This window comes from Motacilla alba, chromosome 24, assembly GCF_015832195.1.
Source record: "Motacilla alba alba isolate MOTALB_02 chromosome 24, Motacilla_alba_V1.0_pri, whole genome shotgun sequence".
In the NCBI taxonomy this organism is placed as follows: Eukaryota; Metazoa; Chordata; class Aves; order Passeriformes; family Motacillidae; genus Motacilla; species Motacilla alba.
This window is the reverse complement of record NC_052039.1, coordinates 6,272,396-6,291,971: the sequence shown is the minus strand read 5'-3', so window position 1 is coordinate 6,291,971 and position 19,576 is coordinate 6,272,396. Positions and strand designations below refer to the sequence as shown.

Genomic DNA, 19,576 nt, shown 5'->3' with positions numbered 1-19,576 from the left:
ACTTTTGGTTTCTCTTGCTCTTTTGTCTGTGTTCTTTACGCTAATTCCCCAGTGGGAATTTCCTCCTGTTGAGGAAAATCGCTCTCCATCACATGAGGGCCGCAGGAAAGCCCTCGAGCAAGCTCTGAGGCAGAGCAGAGCACTCGCAGCAGTCTGCTGGCTGGTGATCCAGGTGCCAGCACCAGCAGACAGGCAGGACATCCCCGTGGGGCCAGACCCCACAGCCATGGGATCACAGACATCCCTGGGGGGCCACCAGAGCCCTGGGGACAGTGGCAGCCCCTGTGTCACACCGGATTTCCAGTGTCACCCCTGTGCGAGGGTGTTTGCAGGACACAGGATAGCCCAGAGGTCCTCACTCAGCCCAGAGACGGAGAAAGGGGAATTGCAGGCTGAGCCCAAAGGAGGGGAAAGGCAGAACCCCGTCCTGGGGCTGCTGGAACCTGGCTGGATTCAGGACAGAACACGGTGCTGTGCTCAGGAAAACCCCTGTGCCAGGTCACCCTCGGTGCTGACACTCACCTGTGCCCTGCTTTTAACATCACATTTCACAACAAAGCAGCAAAGGCAGAGACATCCCTGACTCGTACTTGCCTTTCTCAGCACGGCCCAGCTTTGCTCAGAAAAGCCCCAGAACTGAGTGGGTGGACAGCGAAGAGAAGTGGAAGTGGCTGCTCAGTGACTTTCCTGGCGCTGTTTGAACGCCTCCGAGACGTCACTGAGCCGGCCCCTGGGGGAAAAACGAGCGCTCAGCTCCCGCCGGGGCACAGCCCGGCTCCGCGCTCGCCCTGCTGCCACGGAGGATGCTGAGCGGCCATGGTCCCCTCTGCCACCGCCCTGGCGCTGTGCCTGGCGCTGCTCCTCGCCTGCCCCACGCACGGTGAGTCTCTCTGATCGTTTTCGTCTCCCGGCTGGCCGGGGCTGAGCCTCACAGCTGCGGGTGGGATCCTTGGGGTGGGGGATAAGGTTGGAACCGCAGCCCGGACACCTTTGCTGGGTGCTCAGCCCTCAGATGATCGGTGCTTGGGAGCAGGGCATGGCCAGGGCTCCCTGCCCACTGCTTGCCTTCCACTGCTGGTGGGAGCCCAAAGGCTCAGCGAGGGGCACCAGCCTGGCTTGTCCCCACCGGTGTCACCGTGAGGGGCCACGGTCGCTGGGGACACGGCGCCGGGCTGGGGGTTTGCCAGCAGGCAGCAGCTGCCAGGGACACCTGCAAGGGAAAGGTGGCAGATGTCGTCAGCGGGGCTTTTCTGCCAGGTGACAACACAGAGATCAGGCAGGAGGTGTGAAAAAGTCTGGTTTCACCCAGGCAGCAGATGAGCAAAACAGGAAAGCTGAGTCCAAGCAGAGCTGGTGGCGAGCGGCAGGGGCTGGGGGATGCAAATACAGCTCCTTTCCTGGGGCTGGAAGGCACCAAGAAACCCCAGCTCGGCTGTCCCGAAAAAGAAAGAGGAAGGAGAAGAGGGGGCTGAGCAAATCCTGGAGGCTGGAAAGAGAAATCTGGGCAAAGACTTGCACGCTTGGGGTGGGCAGCGCTGCCACGTCACCCACCACGGCTGACGCTGCAGGAGGCCGTCCCAGGACTCGGGGGGCTGAGGGGGGACAGGGCTGTGCAGCCCCAGCTGAGCCCAGCTGTGCCCCACAGGTGAGAAGCTGGCTCCCCGCTCCGTGCGCTTCGCCGCCGAGGTGGGCTGGCACCTGCTGAGGTGGGAGCCGGGGCACGGCTGCCCCAGCAACGCCCGCTACGACGTGGAGTACGTCGTGTGAGTAACAGCGAGGGGGAGCACGGGGTCCTGCCCCGTTCCAGCTCTCTGCTCACCCCTGCTGCTTCTCCCCACAGCTACGGCTCAAACATCCCCTGGACAGCCATCCCAGAGTGCACCAACACCTCGGAGCACTCCTGTGACCTCACCCGCTACACCCTGGACCTGGAGCAGCGCTACTACGCGCGGGTCAGGGCCATGGCCGGGAACAAAACGTCCTCCTGGAAAAAGACTGGCAGCTTCTCCCCACTGCAAGGTGCCTTGGGCTCTGCCTCCAGCCTGTGCTGGGGCTGGGGGGGTCAGGGTGCCAAGCTGCTTGGAAGGAACCGTGGGATGAGTGAGAGCTGGGATGTTTCCCTCCACGCCTTCCTGGAGGGCTGAGCAGGGGGATGGGGCAGCTCGAGGGTGGGTGGGACGGTCACAGCGCAGTGTGGGGCTGCAGGGGCTGGGCTGTGAACAGGAAACAGCCCTGACCCGCTGTTGTGACTGTTGTGCTTCCAGCTGGGCCGCGCCTGGCGAGCCAGAGCCTCTCCGTGGTGGGCAACTCCATCCAGGTGCGGCTGCAGCTGCTGCTCCCCCCCGGGAACATCACCCAGGAGTACAGGGACTTCCAGAGGGAAATGACCCACTACCACGTGTACCTCAGGAGGACACGGGACAACCAAACGGTGAGACGAGTCGCTGTCCCCATCTGTCCCACACGGGGCTGCTCAAGTGGAAAAGCAGATTGTTAAAGCAGGGTGGTCTGTAGGAGTAAATGCTGAGCTTTCTCGCAGCCTCAGCAGCACAGAGAGGCCTCTCTGCATGTTCTATGGCAGAATTTTCCAGCTCTTGGGGGGATTTTGGATCCAGCTGCTGTCATCATTATCTCAACACACCCTGGGGACTTTCCTGGCAGAGGAGGAGGAGGAGGGAGGGAAGCTGGAGCTGGGGGCTCCCAGGTTCCAGCTCGTGTTGTTTGTTGCAGATCACGGTGGTGAAGAACAGCAGCGAGTTCACCATCAGGGAGCTGTTCTGGCTCACAGAGTACTGCCTGAGCGTGGAGCCCAGGCTGGCCCACCGGCCCGTCCCCACCACGCGCTCCGGCGAGCAGTGCGTCACCACCGGCCCCAGGGACAGTAAGTGGGACCAGGGAACCACGGGATGCTGACCCCCCCAGCCTCCTGGCCCTGGGAGTGTGGGGGTCCAGGCCAGGGCAGCCTCTGGGTGCTGTGTGTGCTGAGGAATCCCCTCTCCCCCTCACCTGGTCGTGTCCTGTCTTGCAGGGAGTGCAGAGCGGCTCCCGAGCATCCTCAGCTCCTTCTTCATCGTCCTGTCCTTGCTGGGGCTCCTGGGGGCTCTGCTGGCGTGTACCTACATCAGGAAACCCGTGAGGACACCGTCTGCCCTGGTGAGGCAGGGCCAGAGCCTTTGGGGCCACAGCAAGGGTGCAGGCTCGGGGGGTGCTGGGAGAGGCAGGCACCAACCAGGGATGAAGCACAGCTCACTCTCCTCTTCCTCTCCCTCCCAGAAGTCCTTCATGAAGCAGAGCTCCCTCTGGGTGGAGCACGAGCCCCCGTCCTTGGCCAGCCTGGATGCAGACCCCATCCAGCAGCTCTTCCTGTGCCAGAAGGAGCCCCAGCCGGGCAGCAGCCCTGACAGCAGCACCAACGCAGCCCAGCCGCCCCTGGGGCAGGGCTGGAAGCTCCCAGCGTGGCCCAAGGACCAGCTGGGGCCCGCGGGGAGCAGGGACAGCAGTGGCACCAGCACCGACAGCGGCATCTGCCTGCACATCCCCTCCTCCTCCTCCTCCTCCTCCTCCTCCCTGAGCTGCTCCGAGCCCCAGGGCTACAGGCAGCAGCTGCCCACGGCCGAGGACAGCGGGGTGGGCTTGGAGAGCCCCTGTCCTGCTGCTGGCTGCTCCTCTGGCAGCGGGAACGCCAGCCCGGGGCTGTGCCCTGCCACCAGCCAGGCAGAAGTGCAGTTCCGGGGGTACCTGCAGCAGTCCAAGGGCACCTTGGAGCCAGAGGGGGTCCCGGATGAGGGAGAGCCCCTCTGGAGCTGTGCAGCGTCCGTGCAGGGCCTGGGCAGCACCGACACCGCGCTGGACGTGGAGTGCTCCGAGCTGGCTGTGCCCAAAGGGTATTTGAAGCAGTCCTGCCCCGAGCATCCCCTCACGCAGCACCTCGCTCCCTGGGGAGCCCCTGCCTGCGACTTCTCTGGCCAGGTGGGGCCCCAAGCCCCCACCCTGCTCAGCTGGGCAGCCCCAGCTGCTCCACTGACCTGCAAAGCCAGCCCTGATCTGAAAACTCCCTTTGACCTCAACATCTTCAACAACACTGCCTTCCTGGGGACGCTGCCGCTCGCCCCCAGCCTCAGCTCCAGCTGGATCCCGCTGCCCACCGAGCCCCTGGGCCAGCTCGGCGGGGACAGCAAGGACAGCCGCCTGTGACCCGTCCCCTGGGGGCCACCAGCCCCGTGCTCCGACCCTACTACCTCATCTGCCTCTGGATAAGCTACTCCTGACCCCGGAATGTCCACGGTGCCAGGCCCAGCCGTGGCCCAGGAGCACCAGCTCGGCCACTGGTGGGGCTGCTTTGCTGTGGGCAGCCCCCAGTGCACCCCTCCAGCCCCCCAGCTATGGGAGACAGGGATGGGCTGTGCTGGAGGGGCTCATGCCCACCTCCTCGGGCCACCAAGGACACACCCAGGGCACCTCTGCCTTGCCTGCCCTCCTCAGCAGCCCAGCGCGGGCTGCAGGGCCACCCTCGGGGCCTGGGCTGGTCCTGTGCTCCCACTTCCCCCTTTCCTGGGCACGCTGGGCTCCTGCTGCTGACGTCCCCACTCCTGGAGCCATCCCAGCCTTTCACAACACAGCGGCTGAGGGCGGGGGTCAGGCTGACATCAGCACCCTGCTGCTGGCAGCACGGGGCTCCTGCCCTGCCTGGCCCCACAGGGACGGACCCAGAGACTTTCCTGAGCCTACAGAGACCCTCCAGCCCCCAGCCCCTCTGGGGGAGCCCCAGGGCAGGATACGGGATGCACCTGCGGGCCCAGCACGAGCCAGGGCAGTCCTACCCACACTATGGTCTGTGTTCTGCCACTCCTGGATACAGACGTTATTTATTGCGTTTCATTTGTAAATACAGAAAGGATGTGTTATTTATTTGGTCTGTTTCTCTGTTTATCCTCTCCTAAAACCAAGCTGAGCGTTCCGTTTCCAGATTTGGATGTTCCCCGTCAGCAAGAGGCGATGTGCCTTTGCCTCACGTGGGGAGGAGTATTTGCAGGTCACAACTGGGAAAAAAGAGAGCCAAGCCAGCTGTCCAGGAGCTCCTCACACGCCTGAGCTCCTGGGTGGCTGCCCCTGGGGAATTTGTGGGGGCAACCACCAGAGGAGCAGCAGGGAAAAGGAGCTGGGCTGCTCGGGGTGATCCCACATCCCGTGGGACATCCCCAGGGAAGGACAGGAGGACAAATCAAACCCAGGGGTGGCGGAAAGACGACAGTCAGGGCTCTGCTCAGCAGCGTGGTGCTTGGTCATAGGTTGGGCTCGATGATCTCAGAGATCTTTTCCAAAGAAATTGATTCTGTGATGATGTGAACAGCTGCCATCAGCATGGAAACAGGATGAGCCCCAGCAGCTCACCCTGGGTCACCCTCCAGGTTGCAGGGAAGTTTTTCCAAAAGTCACTTCATTTCCAGGAACCTTCAGGGTGGGAAGTAAAACTGCTGGTGGAAACCCTCCTCGGGGAATGTGGTTTTCAGGTGAAGGGTTTTTGGGGTTTTTGGGGTTTTCCAGCGCTGGCAGGAGGAGGAGGCTGATCCTTGCTGCGTTTCCTTCTCTTACATCTCACACGGCGCCGCTCACACCTGAGATCCATCCCCACATCCCACGGGGCCGTGGAGGGCGCTGGGAGCCTCCTGCCCCTCCGCAGGCCCCATCTCTTCTGCCTCTGTGTATTTTGGGGGTTAGAGCTTTTCGCTTTCTTTTTATTTTTTTTCAACTTCCTCTGGAACACGCACTCCTCGCAAGCCTGGCTTTTTTGGTTGTTTTTCTTTCACACGCCGCTGACGTCGGGCCCCGCGGCCGGATCCTGCGTCACGCAGGGCTCTGCTGGGTCCTGCTCACCACGGCGGGCCCCCAGCCCCCAGGAGGTGGCATTTCCCCCTCCCCTGAGCAGTCAGGGGTCTCCTTTCAGCCAGGAGAAACCCGCAGACCACGGAGTTTAGTTTTGATAGCCGAGAGAACAGCCTGTTCCTCTGACTCCCTGGAAATTCCACTCTGTCCTCACTGGCTTCCCTACACACAACCACGTGGCTCTCATGAGTTTTGCTTTGTTTTTCTTCTGAGAGAAACTTGCAGAGAAATGGTCCCAAGGCCCCGCCGCGCCTCGCCAGCCCCCGCTGGCCAGGCAGGGCCCCTCTCTGTGGCCACAGAGTCTCCCCAGGACTGTTCCTGTGCTCCAGACACTGCCCCAGCTCTTGTTCTGCTGAGACCGAAGGCAACTGCCCCAAAAAATCCAGGAGGAACTTCCACAGGGGCTTTCTGAGGCGTTTCCTTGCACTGGGAGTGTGGAGAACCAACTTCCATGTTGGTGCAGGTATTGCAGGGAGGAGGAGGAGGACTGAGACAAATTCCCCGTTTCCTCACGGTGCTTTCTGCACTTGCACAAATGCAGTCACCCAGTTCTGGGGCTCCTCCTCAGCTGCTTCCCTAAGGAGCAGCCTGGTGCCAGGTCCCTGGGCGTGCAGGAGGCCGGGAGGTCTCTGAGCCGTGGGGAACGTGGCTGTTTCCTCCAGGATGTTGAGGAATCCTGGATAAGGCTGCATCCTCCTCCTCCATCCCAAGCACCAGCGCTGGCCCAGGCACCTCCTGTGCACCTGTGGCTGCAGGGGCCCAGTGAGAGAGCTGAGGATGGAGGAGATGCCCAGGGAATTTGTGGAGTTTCCCTTTCTGGAGAGGATCCAAACCCACCTGGGTGCGTTCCTGTGTCACCTGCTCCAGGTGACCTTGGGCATGGGGGGGTTGGACCAGGTGGTCTCCAGAGGTCCCTTCCAGCCCCAGGGATTCTGTGATTCTGGGAAGTTTTTTAGCAGCAGAAACTGCACCGCGGCCATTTGGGTTGAAATCCAACAAACTCCGGGGCTGTTTCCTACAGAAGTGAAAACAGGAATTCCCCCCGGGCAGTTTTGGTTGTTTTTTCTGTTGGTGCTGGGCTGTGAGTAAGAGGCAGAGAGAGGAAGCTCTGCAGGAGCACCCGGGCTCCAGCCCCATCCCTCTGTGCCCGGCCACACGTCCCAGGCCAGGGACAGCAGGGAAGGAAACACAAACCAAAGCCCATGAGGGGAGAAACCAAACCCAGAGCTCAGGGAAAGCCTCTGAACCCCAGAGCCACGGGCAGGACTTGTGCTGGGAAAACCTCGGGCTGTCCTGAGGAGAGCTGTGATGCCCAGGGGCTGCAAGGCAGGACAGAAGCTCTGGGGCACAGCCCCGGGGGGCAGGAGGGGACGAGGGGATGTCCTTCCTACCTGCTCAGCAGCCCAGCTCTCACCTCACGGCCGCTGGTTGTGGAAGGGCTCGTAGCCACTGCCCGAGGTGCCCAGCGAGCCACTGATGCTGAACGGTGGCACCAGCTCCAGTGCCACCGACCCCAGCCCGCTGCAGGGACAGCAGAGGGGTCACCACGCTGCCTGTCCTCCTGCAGCCCCTGCCAGCAGCAGAACTGCACGGGAACGGGGCTGTGACACCCTGGCACTGCACAAAGGGAGCTGCCAGCCTGCCCCTGGTCCCCCAGGGTGTCACTCACCGCGAGTGGTAGAGGTTGAAGACAAAGTCAGGCCCTGGGGAGGCAGGAGGAAGAGGAGGGAGAGGTGTCAGAGCTGTGTGTTGCTGGGAACCCACCTTTGCTTTGCCGTGAGTGGCAGGGTGGGACAGGCAGGACAAGCAGCAGGACATCACTGTGCATCCCCCTCCTCACCTCAGGGTGCCCCCAGCTTGGCCCTGAACTCCCTGCACCAGGGGTTCCCATCTCCCGTGTTCCCCACACCCCAGCCCCTGCAGCCCCGTGATCTGAGGCCCCATCCCCTGCCCTGTCCCCCCTGCCCTATCCCCCTGTCCCCTGCCCTGTCCCCTGCCCTGTCCCCTTCCCTGTCCCCTGCCCTGCTGTACTCACGGCGCTGGCAGTGGCCCCGCCGGTACCAGCGGATGAAGGTGTAGCCGAAACTGGCCAGGACCAGCAGGGCCAGCCCGATGCCCAAGACAACCCCGATCACCTTGACGGGCTCTTGTCCTGGAAAGCAGAGGAAGGGAGGAGGGGCTCTGCAGACACAGCTCTGGGGGGCTGGGGGTCCCGAGTGTCCCCTGCAGGGCACAGGACAGCCGGGAGTGGGGGTACAACCCTCGAGCAGGAGCTGTCCCCAGTGCAAGGAGGGACTGCGGGGCTGCCAGGACAGTGGCGCAGCGATTTCTGCGTCCCCAAAGCCCCACGACGGAGACCACCGTGTCCCCAGGTGAGCGGGCAGGTGGGACGGTCACTGGGAAGGCGGGCGGCCACCCTGACCATGCTGTGTGTCGCTGCTGGTCCCTCTCGCGCCCTCGTGGGGTGATTGCTGCTCCTTTCCTGGCGGCGCCGGAGCCATTCCTGGGCCGGCAGTTCCCTCTAGAGGATGCTTTTGTCAGGACGAGCAGCGGCTGCCGCCAGCGCCAGGCTGCGACGGGACACGGACGGGGCCGTGCGGGACCTGTGCGGGCTCTGCTCCCCCATCCCTGCCCTCCCTGAGCGGGCTCCGGCAAAACCCAGCACGGATCAACGCTCCCGGAGCTGCCCGGACACCGAGGTGCCCGGCACAGCCGCTGAGCATCGCTTCCTGCGCGGCCAGCTCTGCTGGGGCTGTGCCGGGAGGGCACCGGGGGTTTGGGCACGGCCCCGCAGCGCGGCCAGCGGGGGCACCGGGACGGGATTCAATGCGGCACCGGGAGCGAGGACACCGCGGAAAGGGATGAGCTAAGAGCAGCTAAATTTAGGCAGATGCCAGCGCGGTGAGAACATTTCCCCTGTGGTCACGGTGTTTACTCAGCGAGCGCGCTCCCAGCGCGTCCTGCGGCCCGCAGCAGCCGCTCCACCTGGTGGGACGGACAAACAGCCAGGAGCACAGCTCCTAGGGCTCGCGGGGAGAACCGGGACCTGCCCTGCTCTTCCTTCCCCTTCTCAGCATTCGAGGGAGGTGTTTCTGCTGGGGCAGGGGCGAGCGGCAGCCCCGGGACCCCGGGGAGGGCGAGGTCCGGGAGCCGCGGCAGCCGTGACTCACGGCAGGAGCTGCGCGGCCGGGGGAACGTGGTGCAACTGCCTCCCTGAATCAGCCGGCTGCCGAAACTGCCCCGTCCCCACGCCCACTGCCCGTGGGAGGGTGGCGGCGGCGTGCCCAGGCCCTGCCCCTGCCGTGTGTGGGAGGCGTCCCTGCCCTGGCACCCCCGGGAGCGGAGATGTCCGCGTCGCAGGGGATGGTGCTGCTCGGGCACAGCCACCCCCAGCGAGCCCCAGCCCACGGGCAGAGGGGAGGAGAGCCACCAAAGCACCGCCCGTGCCATCAACACCCCACCTGTGTCCCCTGAGGGGGGCAAAGGCCACCTGCTCACCTGTGCGGGGGTCCATGTCCTGCTGCTGTGCCACGGGAGCTGCTCTTGGTTATCCCGGCCTGGAGCTGCCGGGCCCTGTCTGTGCTGGAGCCTGGCACGTCCTGCTGTCCCCTGGTGACACGGCTGCCTCCCTGCAGGGACGCTGGGCGCAGTCCTGGCCCACTGGTCCAACTGGTTCGCGGGGAGAAAGCAGAGGAGCTGCAGCAGACACGACCGAGGGCACATCGCCGTGCCCAGCCCGCCTGCGTGGGCAGCTCTGCCCTCCCGCTGCTGGAAGAGGCTGAACTGGGAGTACTGGGAGCCCGAGGGGCAGGGACAGCCCGGACACAGGTGTGCCCAGCTCTGGCAGGGTGCCCGAGTGGCCGTGTCCTCTGATTGTCACCTCCCGGGAAGGCCAGCAGCCAGGAAGGGGGCAGAGGCCCACGCAGAACCCAGGCTGGGGGGCTCAGGCAGGACCCCAGGGGACAGGGAAGGACGGGGGTGACCCTCAGCAGCTGCTCCCAGCCAGACCCATCCCATAATGAGGAACTTACAGCTCTACTTGATCATCTCCTCAAAGTCCCAAACCAGAGCATCTCTTGGGAATCAGCTCCTGTTCGTAGAGAGAGAGAGAGAAAACCACCTGCTGTGGCTGCAGGGAAAAGTGACCAACAGCTGTGACCTGAACAGCTGGAAACCGGGCAAATCTCCTCCCTGCTTGTGCCAGGCACGGCCCCTGACCCTGCGTGCCCCACATCAGCGGCACTGGGCAGCCAGGGCAGGAGCCGAGCCCCGAGCAGCCCTGCCCAGGTGGGCAGCTGTGATGCCCGGGGGCTGCGGGGTGCAGAGCACCGAGGGGACAGCGGGAACTGCAGCCCCCAGGGGCCGGGACAGCTCCTTGCCTTGGAGAGAACAGGGTGAGGGTGTGCCCGTGCGGCTCAGGGACGGGCCCTCGGAGCCCTGGGCCAGCCCGGGCTGTCCCGTGGAGCCCGGGAAGCTGTGCCATGCCCGGCTCCCGGAGCAGGGGAGGGTGGCAGCCGCACTCCAGGAAGGAAAGCCCCGGAGGCGCGGGGCTGTGACACAACACCCGCACGCTCGAGCTGGTCCTCAGAGCCTGCGGGTCCCCAAGGGAGGACTGGTTGCTCCGCCGTGCCGCCACTCCCGGGCTGCTCTCCCTTCCACCACAGCGGGGCTGGCGCCGGGATGCTCTGGGGAGGCTGCCAGGACCTGCCAGGTGCACCAGGGAGCCGAGGCCTGCCCAGCTCCCACTGCCGCAGCCCGTGAAATGTTCTTCGAGCTGAAATGTGCCACAGCAGCATAGAACAATACATCCCTGGCTGCACCCCACATCCCTGGCTGCACCCCACATCCTCCGGGCATCGCAGGGACCGCGAGGGCTGAGGTGCCCACCCCTCCCAGGGGGCTGGATGCTCAGTGTGAGCATGGGGAGGGTGCCCCTTACCTGCAGAGCCACAGGTGCATCCCTGGCCAGGCTGTGGGGGCGGGCAGGATCCCTGCTGGCAGGGTGAGCTGGCACAGCCCTGGCACAGCTCCCTGAGGAGCTGCGGGTCGTGGGTGCTCTGCAGTCTGTCGCTGGCAGCAGCAGGGCCGTTGGGAAAGCTGCATTTCCACGGGACAAGGGGTAATTAGCTGCTTGGCACATCCTGCACACCCAGCAGCTCCGGCGTGAGTGTGCAGAGCGCAGCCAGCAGCCTCCCCGACCCCAGCCCGCTCCCCGGGCCACCCTCATCCGCTCAGGCGCTGCCTCCTGCACTCCTCAACCCCCCTCCCATCCTGCCAGGCTAAGACAAGCAGCTCCATCCCAGAGGGATTGGTTATTCCCGGACAATCACAGATCCGCGGCCCTCAGCCATCCCGAGATGACCCCACGATGCCCCCCTTGCAGCCTGGGGTGACCCGCCATGGGCACCCCCTGCCTTCCTTTAACTTCCCGCAGCCCTGCCAGCCGTGACCCGGCCCCGGCGGGGACACGCAGCCCGAGTGACCCAGAGCACCAGCTCGGCTCCTTTCCTCCTCCACCTACTCGAACCTGGCTTTGACAGCAACCCCGCGCAACGCGGAAGAGCCGGACAAAGAGCGGGGTGGCCGTGGATCCTCTTATCATCAGGAGGAGCAGGAAAAATCAGTCCGTTCACTTGTGATAAGCTGTTTGGTGACAGCAGCCCCGCAGGTGAGTCACCCGCGGTGGCAGATGCTCGGGAGATTACCGCAGGTGATGGTGCTGCTGATAGACCGGTGTTGGGTTACAATACAAACCAGAATTCCTGTTTCACAACTCCCCTTGTGGGTTTTAAGGAGGGCCGGGGCGGTCCTGCCCCAGTGAGAGCGCGGCGTGGGCACGGAGCGCAGGACGGAGAGCGCAGGGCACCGGGCACCGGGCACAGGGCACCGGGCACCGGGCACCGAGCGCAGGGCCCCGCGGGAGCACCGCCGGCCGGCTCCAGGGCAGCCGCAGCCTCCCCGTGTCCCGCACCGGGGACATCTGCCGGAGGACCCCGCCGGAGCCGGACGGACATGGTGAGTCCCTGGCAGCGCTGCCCCCAGCCCCGGGACGGGCACCGGCCCCCCGCACACCCCGAGCCCGGCCGCGCTGCCAGCCCAGGGTGGTGCTGAGGGGATGGGGCAGGCCAGAGCCAGGGAGCTGCTGCTCCCCAGCAGCCAAGGAAGGGGTTCCCCTGCTCCTCACACCCCTCTGTGGCTGGGCATGGAGCTTTGGTGCCAACGAAGGGTTTCCCCTGCTGCTCATTCCCCTCTGTGGCTGGGCACGGAGCTTGGGAGCCAAGGAAGGGGTTCCCCTGCTCCTCACACCCCTCCATGGCTGGGCACGGAGCTTGGGAGCCAAGGAAGGGGTTCCCCTGCTGCTCACACACCTCCGTGGCTGGGCACGGAGCTTGGGAGCCAAGGAAGGGGTTCCCCTGCTCCTCACACCCCTCTGTGGCTGGGCACGGAGCTTGGCTGCCCCCTGAGCTCTCCCTCCCGCATTTCTGGGAGGGAGAGCTGCCTTTCCCTCTCCCGGCCCGGGCAGCAGACAAGCAAGGCAGTGTCCTCCATGCCAAGGGGAACAGGACCTCCTGAAGGGTCTCATCCCCCTCCTGGGCACCGCCTGGGGGAGGGCCAGGCCCTCCCAGCCCCGCTGCCGGCGGCCCTGCTCAGCACAGGGGACACACCTGCAGCGCCCTGTGCAGGAGGAGCCACGGCCACCAAACCCCTGCAGGGTGGGGAACTCGCTCCCTGCAGTGTCTGCACACACCCACGGGGTAAATCCCGCAGCCAAGGAGTCACCCTCGGAATCTGATCACCCTGCAAAGCTCGGCTTGGTGAGGGAAGGTCCCAGCTGCTCCCGAGGGAGGGATGGAGCCCAGCTCAGCACACCCTGCACCCCCAGCACGGATCCCTGCTGAAAGGGGGAAGAGGCTCAGCAGAACTCCACGGCTCCTGGGCTGGCACTGGCGCAGCTGAGCCTGGGATGTGGCTCCACGGTGCCATGGAGTGCTCCAGAAGGCAGCAAGGGAGCTCAATTAGTCACGGTAGCATGGAGATCTGCAGGAAATCATGTGCAGGAGCCCTCCCTGGCTTTGGATTTAACCAGTGCAGCTCCTGCTCACAGTGGGGGCTTGGGAGGAGTTGAGAGGCAGCCCCAAGCTCTGAATCCCTTTGAAACAGAAGAGGTTAATGGACTGAAGAAAATGCAAAAAAAAAAAAAACAAAACCCAAAAGCCAATAATCACCCATCTCACCCATCTCATCTGCATCCCCACCAGAGCCGGGGTCTCGGAAAGGAGCCCAGCAGGGAGGACGTGATGGGGACAGGAATGGGCAGTGTGGGGACAGAGGGGCAGCCGTGCTGCTGCAGTGGGGCCTGCAGGATCCATCACAACCCGGGACTGTTCCCACAGGGAACCGTTAGCATCCCATTATCCACGAGGTGCCCGGCCCAGGCCCGGGTGACACAGGAGGTCAGCATGAGGAAGGACCTGCCCCACGTGCCCTGGGCTGGCAGAGGTTGGGGCAGCGTTACAAAGCTGCCAGGCCTCCGGGAGTTCTTCCCTTCTCCGCAGAGAGGTGGCTCAGGAAGGGCAGCCAGATGGGAGGTGCAGGGCCCAGGTTCCCCTGCCCACCCTCCCCTCCTGCTCCCAGCAGCTCCCTGCCACCAGCAAACAGGCTCTGCACCCCAGGAGCTGAGCACAGCCCGTCCAGGGCTGGGGAATTTGGCACAAGCTGCCCACACTCGGCACGGGTGCCAGCTGAGCCCGGCTTTGGGAGGAAGGCTGCTGGCATTTCCTCAAGGAGCCAGACTCAACGTGCTGGGGCACAGCCACACAGCACCAGGCAGGACCCAGTCCTCCCCTGCACAGGTCACTGCTTGTTCCCAGAACCAGCAGCCCCAGCCACGCTGCAGGGACACGACAGGGAGGCAACAGCTCCTGGCTCACCGAGCCAGGCTGCCTTTGTGAGCCAGCCCAGGGATAATGGCTTGGCACTCGCTGTAAAACCCTGCTGGAAGGGTGTGTGTGCATGGCTGAACATGCCCTGGCACGGTGACCCGGGCAGGGAGGGCTCCCCTCTCCTCTGACCTTGGCACACAGCCCCCTTCGGCCGTGCCACATGCCCCACCCTGCTCTGCCAAGCCTCTGAGCCTGGGATGGCGCAGGGACCTCTGCTCTCCTCCGGTGTGACAAACACCATCGCCTCCAGACCGGGCTGCTCTCGGGGCTCAGCGCTTGGAGCAAAGGCTCCCAAAGCCCCAGCCCTGCTGGACCGTGCGCCTGGATCTGCGGGTTTATCACAGCGGGTTTAACCCTCCTCACCTCTGCTCGTGCAAAAACCTTGTCTTACCTGGGGTGGCAGAGCCCAGAAACAGCAGCAAAAGAGAAGAGCGCCCTGGGGCTGGCAGGGAGCAGGCTCGGCGCAGCAGGAACACCTTTCCAGACGGCTGCTCTGTGGCACGGCACAAGCACGGCTGGAAAGCACGGAACAGACACCGACAGTGCCCCCCTGGACCCTCCCGAAGGGGCTCTGGGCTTCAGCCCCCCACCGGCGCCGAGCACGGGCTCACAGCGCCTGCCCGCCCGAGGCCGGGGGTTTCTCGTACACGGAGCTGTTACAGGAGGATCACTGTGAGATAGTTCTGAGCAGCTCAAGCGGATCGATGCCTGAGTCATCCCCTCTGCAGCCCCGGCTGTGTTTACCCGGTCTCTTAGCAGCGGCACAGCCCTCGCTCCCTCCCCGCCCTGGGAGCGCAGGTTCCCCTGGCTCGGGCTGGTTCCTCCGGAGCTGCTGCAGGCCGGCAGGGAGCACCGGGGCTGTGCCACCCTGCTTCTGACCCTGCCGGAGCCACAACCCCCCCGTGGTGACATCCCTGTGCCCCAGCCCCGCAGGCGTGTGTATTTTGACTCAGGGTGTCAGTGCGCGGCAGAAGGCGCCTCTGTCGCAACGCCTGTGACTTTTTAAGCCTCAGGTGTGTTAATGGCAGTAACTCTGTGCCATGCGAGCCAGTTACTGGAACTGCTCAGGCGGTGTCTGCGGGAACAAGGCAGCAGGTGACCCTGGGTGACCCAGAGCCGGGCGTTGTCACCACAGGACAAGCCACCCCCATTCCCAGAAGCTCAGGTGAAGGTCGGGGCAGTGTCCCTGCTCATCCCTGCTGCCCTCCCTGGGCTGTGAGCTCACCACGGGGCCAACTGCCCTGGCTGCAGCTGCCCCTGCGGCCTTCCAGCTGCTGTCTGCCTGCTCTTCCAGCTCGTGACTGGTTTCCTCTCTGGTTTGCAGGACTCGGCCTCGGAGCGGCTCGACGGCAGAGGTAACACCGGCGGGAGCTGGGGGAGATGAGCGGCGCCAGGCTGAGCCCGGCCATGCAGGGCCACCCTCCTCTGTGTTGCAGGTCCCTGCATGAGACCCAAATCCTCCAGGGCATCGGAGTCCTTCAGGCGGGTCGGGATCCTGGTGCTGGCCGTGGTGCTCACCCTCGCCTGCTTGGTGGCCATCGGGTTCCTGGGTACAGCTCTTGCTCTCTCCCCCTCCTTCCCCATGGGCACAGCTCAGCAAACACAGAGCCAGCTCCCTGCTGATCCCCCCGAGGCAGCCCTGAGCCTGCCCAGGAGCTGGAGCTCGGCACTGAGCCCCCCTCTCCCTCCAGTGAAGATTTACCTGGACCACCACTACCTGTTCTGCAAGCAGCCCCTGAAGCTGGTGCCGCTGAAGCAGGTGTGTGACGGGCAGCTGGACTGTCTGCAGGGCGAGGACGAGGCCAACTGTCCCCAGTGGGTCCCCGAGGGGCCACCAGCCGGGGGTGAGTGCAGGACGCCCCGCCAGAGCTCGGGGGGCTGGGCTGCTGCGGCCACCCCGCGCCAAAGCTGACTTTGTGTCTGCCTGCAGCCCGCGTTTCCAAAGACAGATCCATCCTGCAGGTGCTCCAGAGGCACACCAGGACCTGGTCCTGTGTGTGCCACGACCACTTCACCCCGGCGCTGGCCAGAGCTGCCTGTGAGCAGATGGGCTACAGCAGGTACCCGGCTGCTTGCCCGGCTTGCCCTTCCCTCCTCCTTAAAAGCTCTTCTGGAGCGGGGCTCTGCTGACGTGTGAAGCACTCAGAGCTCTGCACTAATGGTTTCACTGGGTCCTTAGCACAAAGAGCACTCTGCGGGTCCCCAGGAGCTGGCTCGGAGCCCTGGCAGCCTCCCGTGAGAGCAGAGTGCTGTGCCCTGCTCTGTCACAGCCCACGGGCACCCTGCCCTGCTCCTGCTCTGCCTCCATGCCCCCTACCTGCAGCCCTGCCCTCCCCAGAGCAGCCCCGGGTGCCAGCACAGCTCACCTGGGGAGCGAGGCTCAGCGCCCTGCACTTCCCTTTCGAGAGGGGTTCTGGTGTTTGAGCCACTGTAGGAGCCCAGGCTGAGGCAAACCGGGCGTTTTCCAGGTCCCAAATGCAACAGCAAGGAGCCCCCTGAGCTCTGCCAGAGCCTGCTCACTCCTCTGCACAGCAGGGAATTCTCTCCCCTCCTTCAGTTGCTCCTGTCCCCGGGCCCTCCAGGGCTGTGACGTCCCCACTTTGGCACCCGTGTCCCACAGAAGCCCCTTTTTCCTGTGGGATCCAGTGCCTGTGCTCCCCCGCACCTGAAGCCCTGTCCCCCGGTGTCTTCCAGCACCCCATCTTTCCAGGGCGTGGAGGTGAGCGCGGGGCAGCCTCTGCCTCCCCGCGAGGTTGTGCTGAGCAACGGGAGCCTCCAGGTGCTTGAGCCAGGCAGGTGAGTGGGGACGGTGTGGACTCCCCTCAGCAGGAGCCCCTGGTGCCTGGCAGAGGAGCCAAACCCAGCTCTTCTCCTTCCTCCTGCAGGAAGTGCCTCTCGGGGCTGGTTGTGTCGCTCTTTTGTTCCAGTAAGTACCACGATGGCGCCTGGGCCTTGTGGGCACCGGGGCCTCTCTCCTGGCACGGCCCTGTTGGGAGCGTGGCTCCATCCCAAGCCCATTCCACAGTGTTTGCGCGAGGAAAGATGGATTTAATTACTGCTCACCTCGTTAAGCCAGCACAAACCTCCCAGCCATGAAACACCTAAGGGAGGCTTACCCAGCTGCCCGCATGGCTTTACCTTTACCGGCAAATTACCCTGATTAGACTAATTATTCCGGGGGGCTGGAGCAGGCAGGGGGTGGCTGGACCCCTTCCAGCAAGCCTGGGGATGAGGGGTGACAGCAGCGCTGCGGGGACGAGGCACCGTGGCCACGCTGCTGTCCCTGGGAGCCTCGCTTTGCCGCGTCCCCCGTGTGTGTCCCCTGACAGACTGCGGGCAGAGCGTGCGGACCCCGCGGGTGCTGGGGGGCAGCCCGGCCGCCATCGAGGCGTGGCCCTGGCAGGTGAGCCTGCAGTACAGGAAGGAGCACATCTGCGGGGGCAGCATCATCGGGCCCGGCTGGGTGCTGACGGCCGCGCACTGCTTCAAGTGAGTGGGCTCCGAGCGGCTCCGATCTCCCGGGATCCACGGCTCTGTCCTGGGGACGGGCGGTGACAGCGCTGTCTGCGCACAGGAACAACCCCATCATCCAGAGCTGGCGTGTGAAGGCCGGCTCTGACCTCCTGTCGGGCGCTGCCAGCATCGCCGTGGAGAAGGTGTTCCTGGCGGAGGTGACACCCGCGTCCCCCAAGGACAACGACATCGCCCTGGTCAAGCTGCGCTCCCCCGTGCACGACTCAGGTGGGCCTGGCAAAGTCACAGGTGTCCCCTCTTGGCGCTGGGATGTTGGGCTGGGGTGGCGATGCCCGGCGTGGCAGCGTTCCACGGCACCGAGCGCTGGAGCAGGGAGTGGGGTGCCCAGCTGGTGGCTGTCCCCAGCCGGTCTGGGCCCTTCCCTGTGAGCCCCCTCTCATCTCCTTTCCAGACAGCACCAAGCCCATCTGCCTGCCCTATTTTGACGAGGAGCTGGTGCCGGGCACCTCCCTGTGGGTGATCGGCTGGGGCTACACAGAGGAGCACGGTGAGTGGCACAGCCTGGGGGTGGCAGGGACAAGGCAGAGCCCCCAGCACTGCCGGCAGGAGCGGAGGGGCCGGAGGGTCCCTCTGAGAGGCCGTGTGTCACCCAGGGAAGCTGTCGGAGCGCCTGCAGCAGGCCGAGGTGGAGCTCATCGACGAGAGGAGCTGCAACCTGGCCGCCTACCACGGCGATGTCACCGACAGGATGCTGTGTGCCGGCCTGCCCCAGGGCGGCGTGGACACCTGCCAGGTGGGGGCACGGGGCTGGGCGGCTCCGTACCCATCCGTGCCACAGCTCCTGAGCTGCTCTGGGCACGGCTGCTGCCGGGGCTGTGGCTCTGCGGGGCCATCCTGAGGGTCTGTCCTTGCCAGGGGGACAGCGGCGGGCCCCTGCTGTACTCAGGAGGGCACTGGCAGGTCGTGGGCATCGTCAGCTGGGGTCAGGGCTGCGGGACCCCCAGCACACCCGGCGTGTACACCAGTGTCCGTGCCTACCTGGACTGGATCTCCGCCGTGCGCAGGGTCAGTGCCGTCCTGCCGGGGGGCAGACAGGTCCCTTCGGCTGAGCTGCCTCCCAAAGGACACTTTCAGCTGCCTTCCTCTTGCTTCTGGCTGCCCTTTCAGAGCTCTCAATGCCCTCTGTGCCTCTCTCTCCTCGCAGTCAGAGCTCTGAGACCTGCCGGAACAGGTCGCTCCTCGCCCCGAGCCTCCCTTCCCATCCCTCTGCCCTTGCTCAGGCAGCAACAGGGCCACGGATCTGCAGCCACCGAAGGTGAGCAGAGGCTCCCAAACCCTCGCTGGCAGCTGTGATTTAGGGTGCCAGAGCCCAGCCAAGGAGGCAAAGGGTGACTCTCTTTGGAGTGGCAGCCACTGATCCCGTGAAGGAATCTCACTGGCCCAAGCTCCCTTCCGGAGGAAGATTAATTTATTGCCCTGTGTTGACCCCGCTGCGGCAGGATGGCTCCTGGGGGGCCAAGCTGCTGTCAGCTCACTCCTGTTGTACAGAGAGAAATGATGTTTGTGCTCTACAGCCCCCCCCGTTCCCATTAAAGGAAAGGATTTGTTTTTTCACTCAGCCTCCCGAGCCTTTGTCCTCCTTCCTCACAGGGTTATTTTTACTCAGCCGCCCCCCAGACCCAAACAGACCCCCAGAGCAACCCCAAACACCGGCGAGTTTCTCTAGTAAAGGTAAACTTTATTTCATTCAAGGCAAAGCTAACTAAACCTCTACAGTGCAAAGATGTGCTGTAAGTCATCACACAGCCCGGCGCACACCCCCCCGCGCTTTCCCGCAGGTTCCTCCCTCTCAGCTTTACCTGTGCTTGGACACACGCATGTCTGAGGCAGCACACACCCCCCGGGTGCCTCCGCAGCCCCCCTGAGCCCTGGTGACAGCAGGGACCCCGCAAGCCCCCAGGGCAGCCTGCTGGCACGCAGGGTACGTTCCCAAAAGTGCTTTTGTGGCCGAGGAGTAATCCATGCATAGTGCAGCATTGCATATCCGGCGGGAAGTGGAGCTGCGTCCACGCGCCGGCTAAAAAAGGCCAACAGGTTAGGACAGCTAAAAATAGTCTTTAAAAAACTCCCTTCCTCGCCTCGCTGTCCTCCCCCGCGGGAAGGCTCCTCCAAGGACGGGCCGGGGGCTCTCGGGGTGACTGGGAGGTCTCAGCCTCCTGCCGGGCTGGCACGGGTGGCGGTGGCGTGTCACAACGCCCGGCACCAGGGCACCTTCC

At 64.5% G+C, this 19,576-nt stretch overlaps 3 protein-coding genes across 4 annotated transcripts; 2 read left to right on the top strand and 1 right to left on the bottom strand.

The window, feature by feature from the left end:
* Positions 1-395: 395 nt before the first annotated feature.
* IL10RA (interleukin 10 receptor subunit alpha) lies at positions 396-4,914 on the top strand. The gene is made up of 7 exons (XM_038161610.1): positions 396-880; positions 1,646-1,763; positions 1,841-2,019; positions 2,265-2,431; positions 2,731-2,881; positions 3,029-3,153; positions 3,274-4,914. Exons 1-7 carry the CDS (start codon positions 817-819, stop codon positions 4,192-4,194), a joined length of 1,725 nt encoding a protein of 574 aa, XP_038017538.1. The 5' UTR covers positions 396-816; the 3' UTR covers positions 4,195-4,914.
* A 191-nt stretch (positions 4,915-5,105) lies between these two features.
* On the bottom strand, positions 5,106-14,910 carry SMIM35 (small integral membrane protein 35). 2 transcript variants are annotated; one of them, XM_038161612.1, is made up of 9 exons: positions 14,218-14,910; positions 10,823-10,980; positions 9,915-9,973; positions 9,382-9,552; positions 7,919-8,035; positions 7,553-7,586; positions 7,275-7,404; positions 6,721-6,898; positions 5,106-6,632 (listed from the first exon to the last, which is right to left on the bottom strand). In XM_038161612.1, exons 4-7 carry the CDS (start codon positions 9,395-9,397, stop codon positions 7,299-7,301), a joined length of 273 nt encoding a protein of 90 aa, XP_038017540.1. In that variant the 5' UTR covers positions 9,398-9,552; positions 9,915-9,973; positions 10,823-10,980; positions 14,218-14,910; the 3' UTR covers positions 5,106-6,632; positions 6,721-6,898; positions 7,275-7,298. The 2 variants fall into 2 exon arrangements, with proteins under 2 accessions (XP_038017540.1, XP_038017541.1); XM_038161613.1 differs by having other exon boundaries at positions 5,803-6,632; positions 7,298-7,404.
* On the top strand, positions 11,771-18,889 carry TMPRSS4 (transmembrane serine protease 4). Its single transcript, XM_038161611.1, has 13 exons — positions 11,771-11,898; positions 15,151-15,181; positions 15,263-15,376; positions 15,518-15,670; positions 15,757-15,886; positions 16,521-16,622; positions 16,712-16,752; positions 17,156-17,315; positions 17,401-17,567; positions 17,752-17,847; positions 17,954-18,093; positions 18,216-18,365; positions 18,505-18,889. The coding sequence occupies exons 1-13, from the start codon at positions 11,896-11,898 to the stop codon at positions 18,514-18,516; spliced, it is 1,299 nt and encodes a 432-aa protein (XP_038017539.1). The 5' UTR covers positions 11,771-11,895; the 3' UTR covers positions 18,517-18,889.
* The last annotated feature ends 687 nt before the right edge of the window (positions 18,890-19,576 follow it).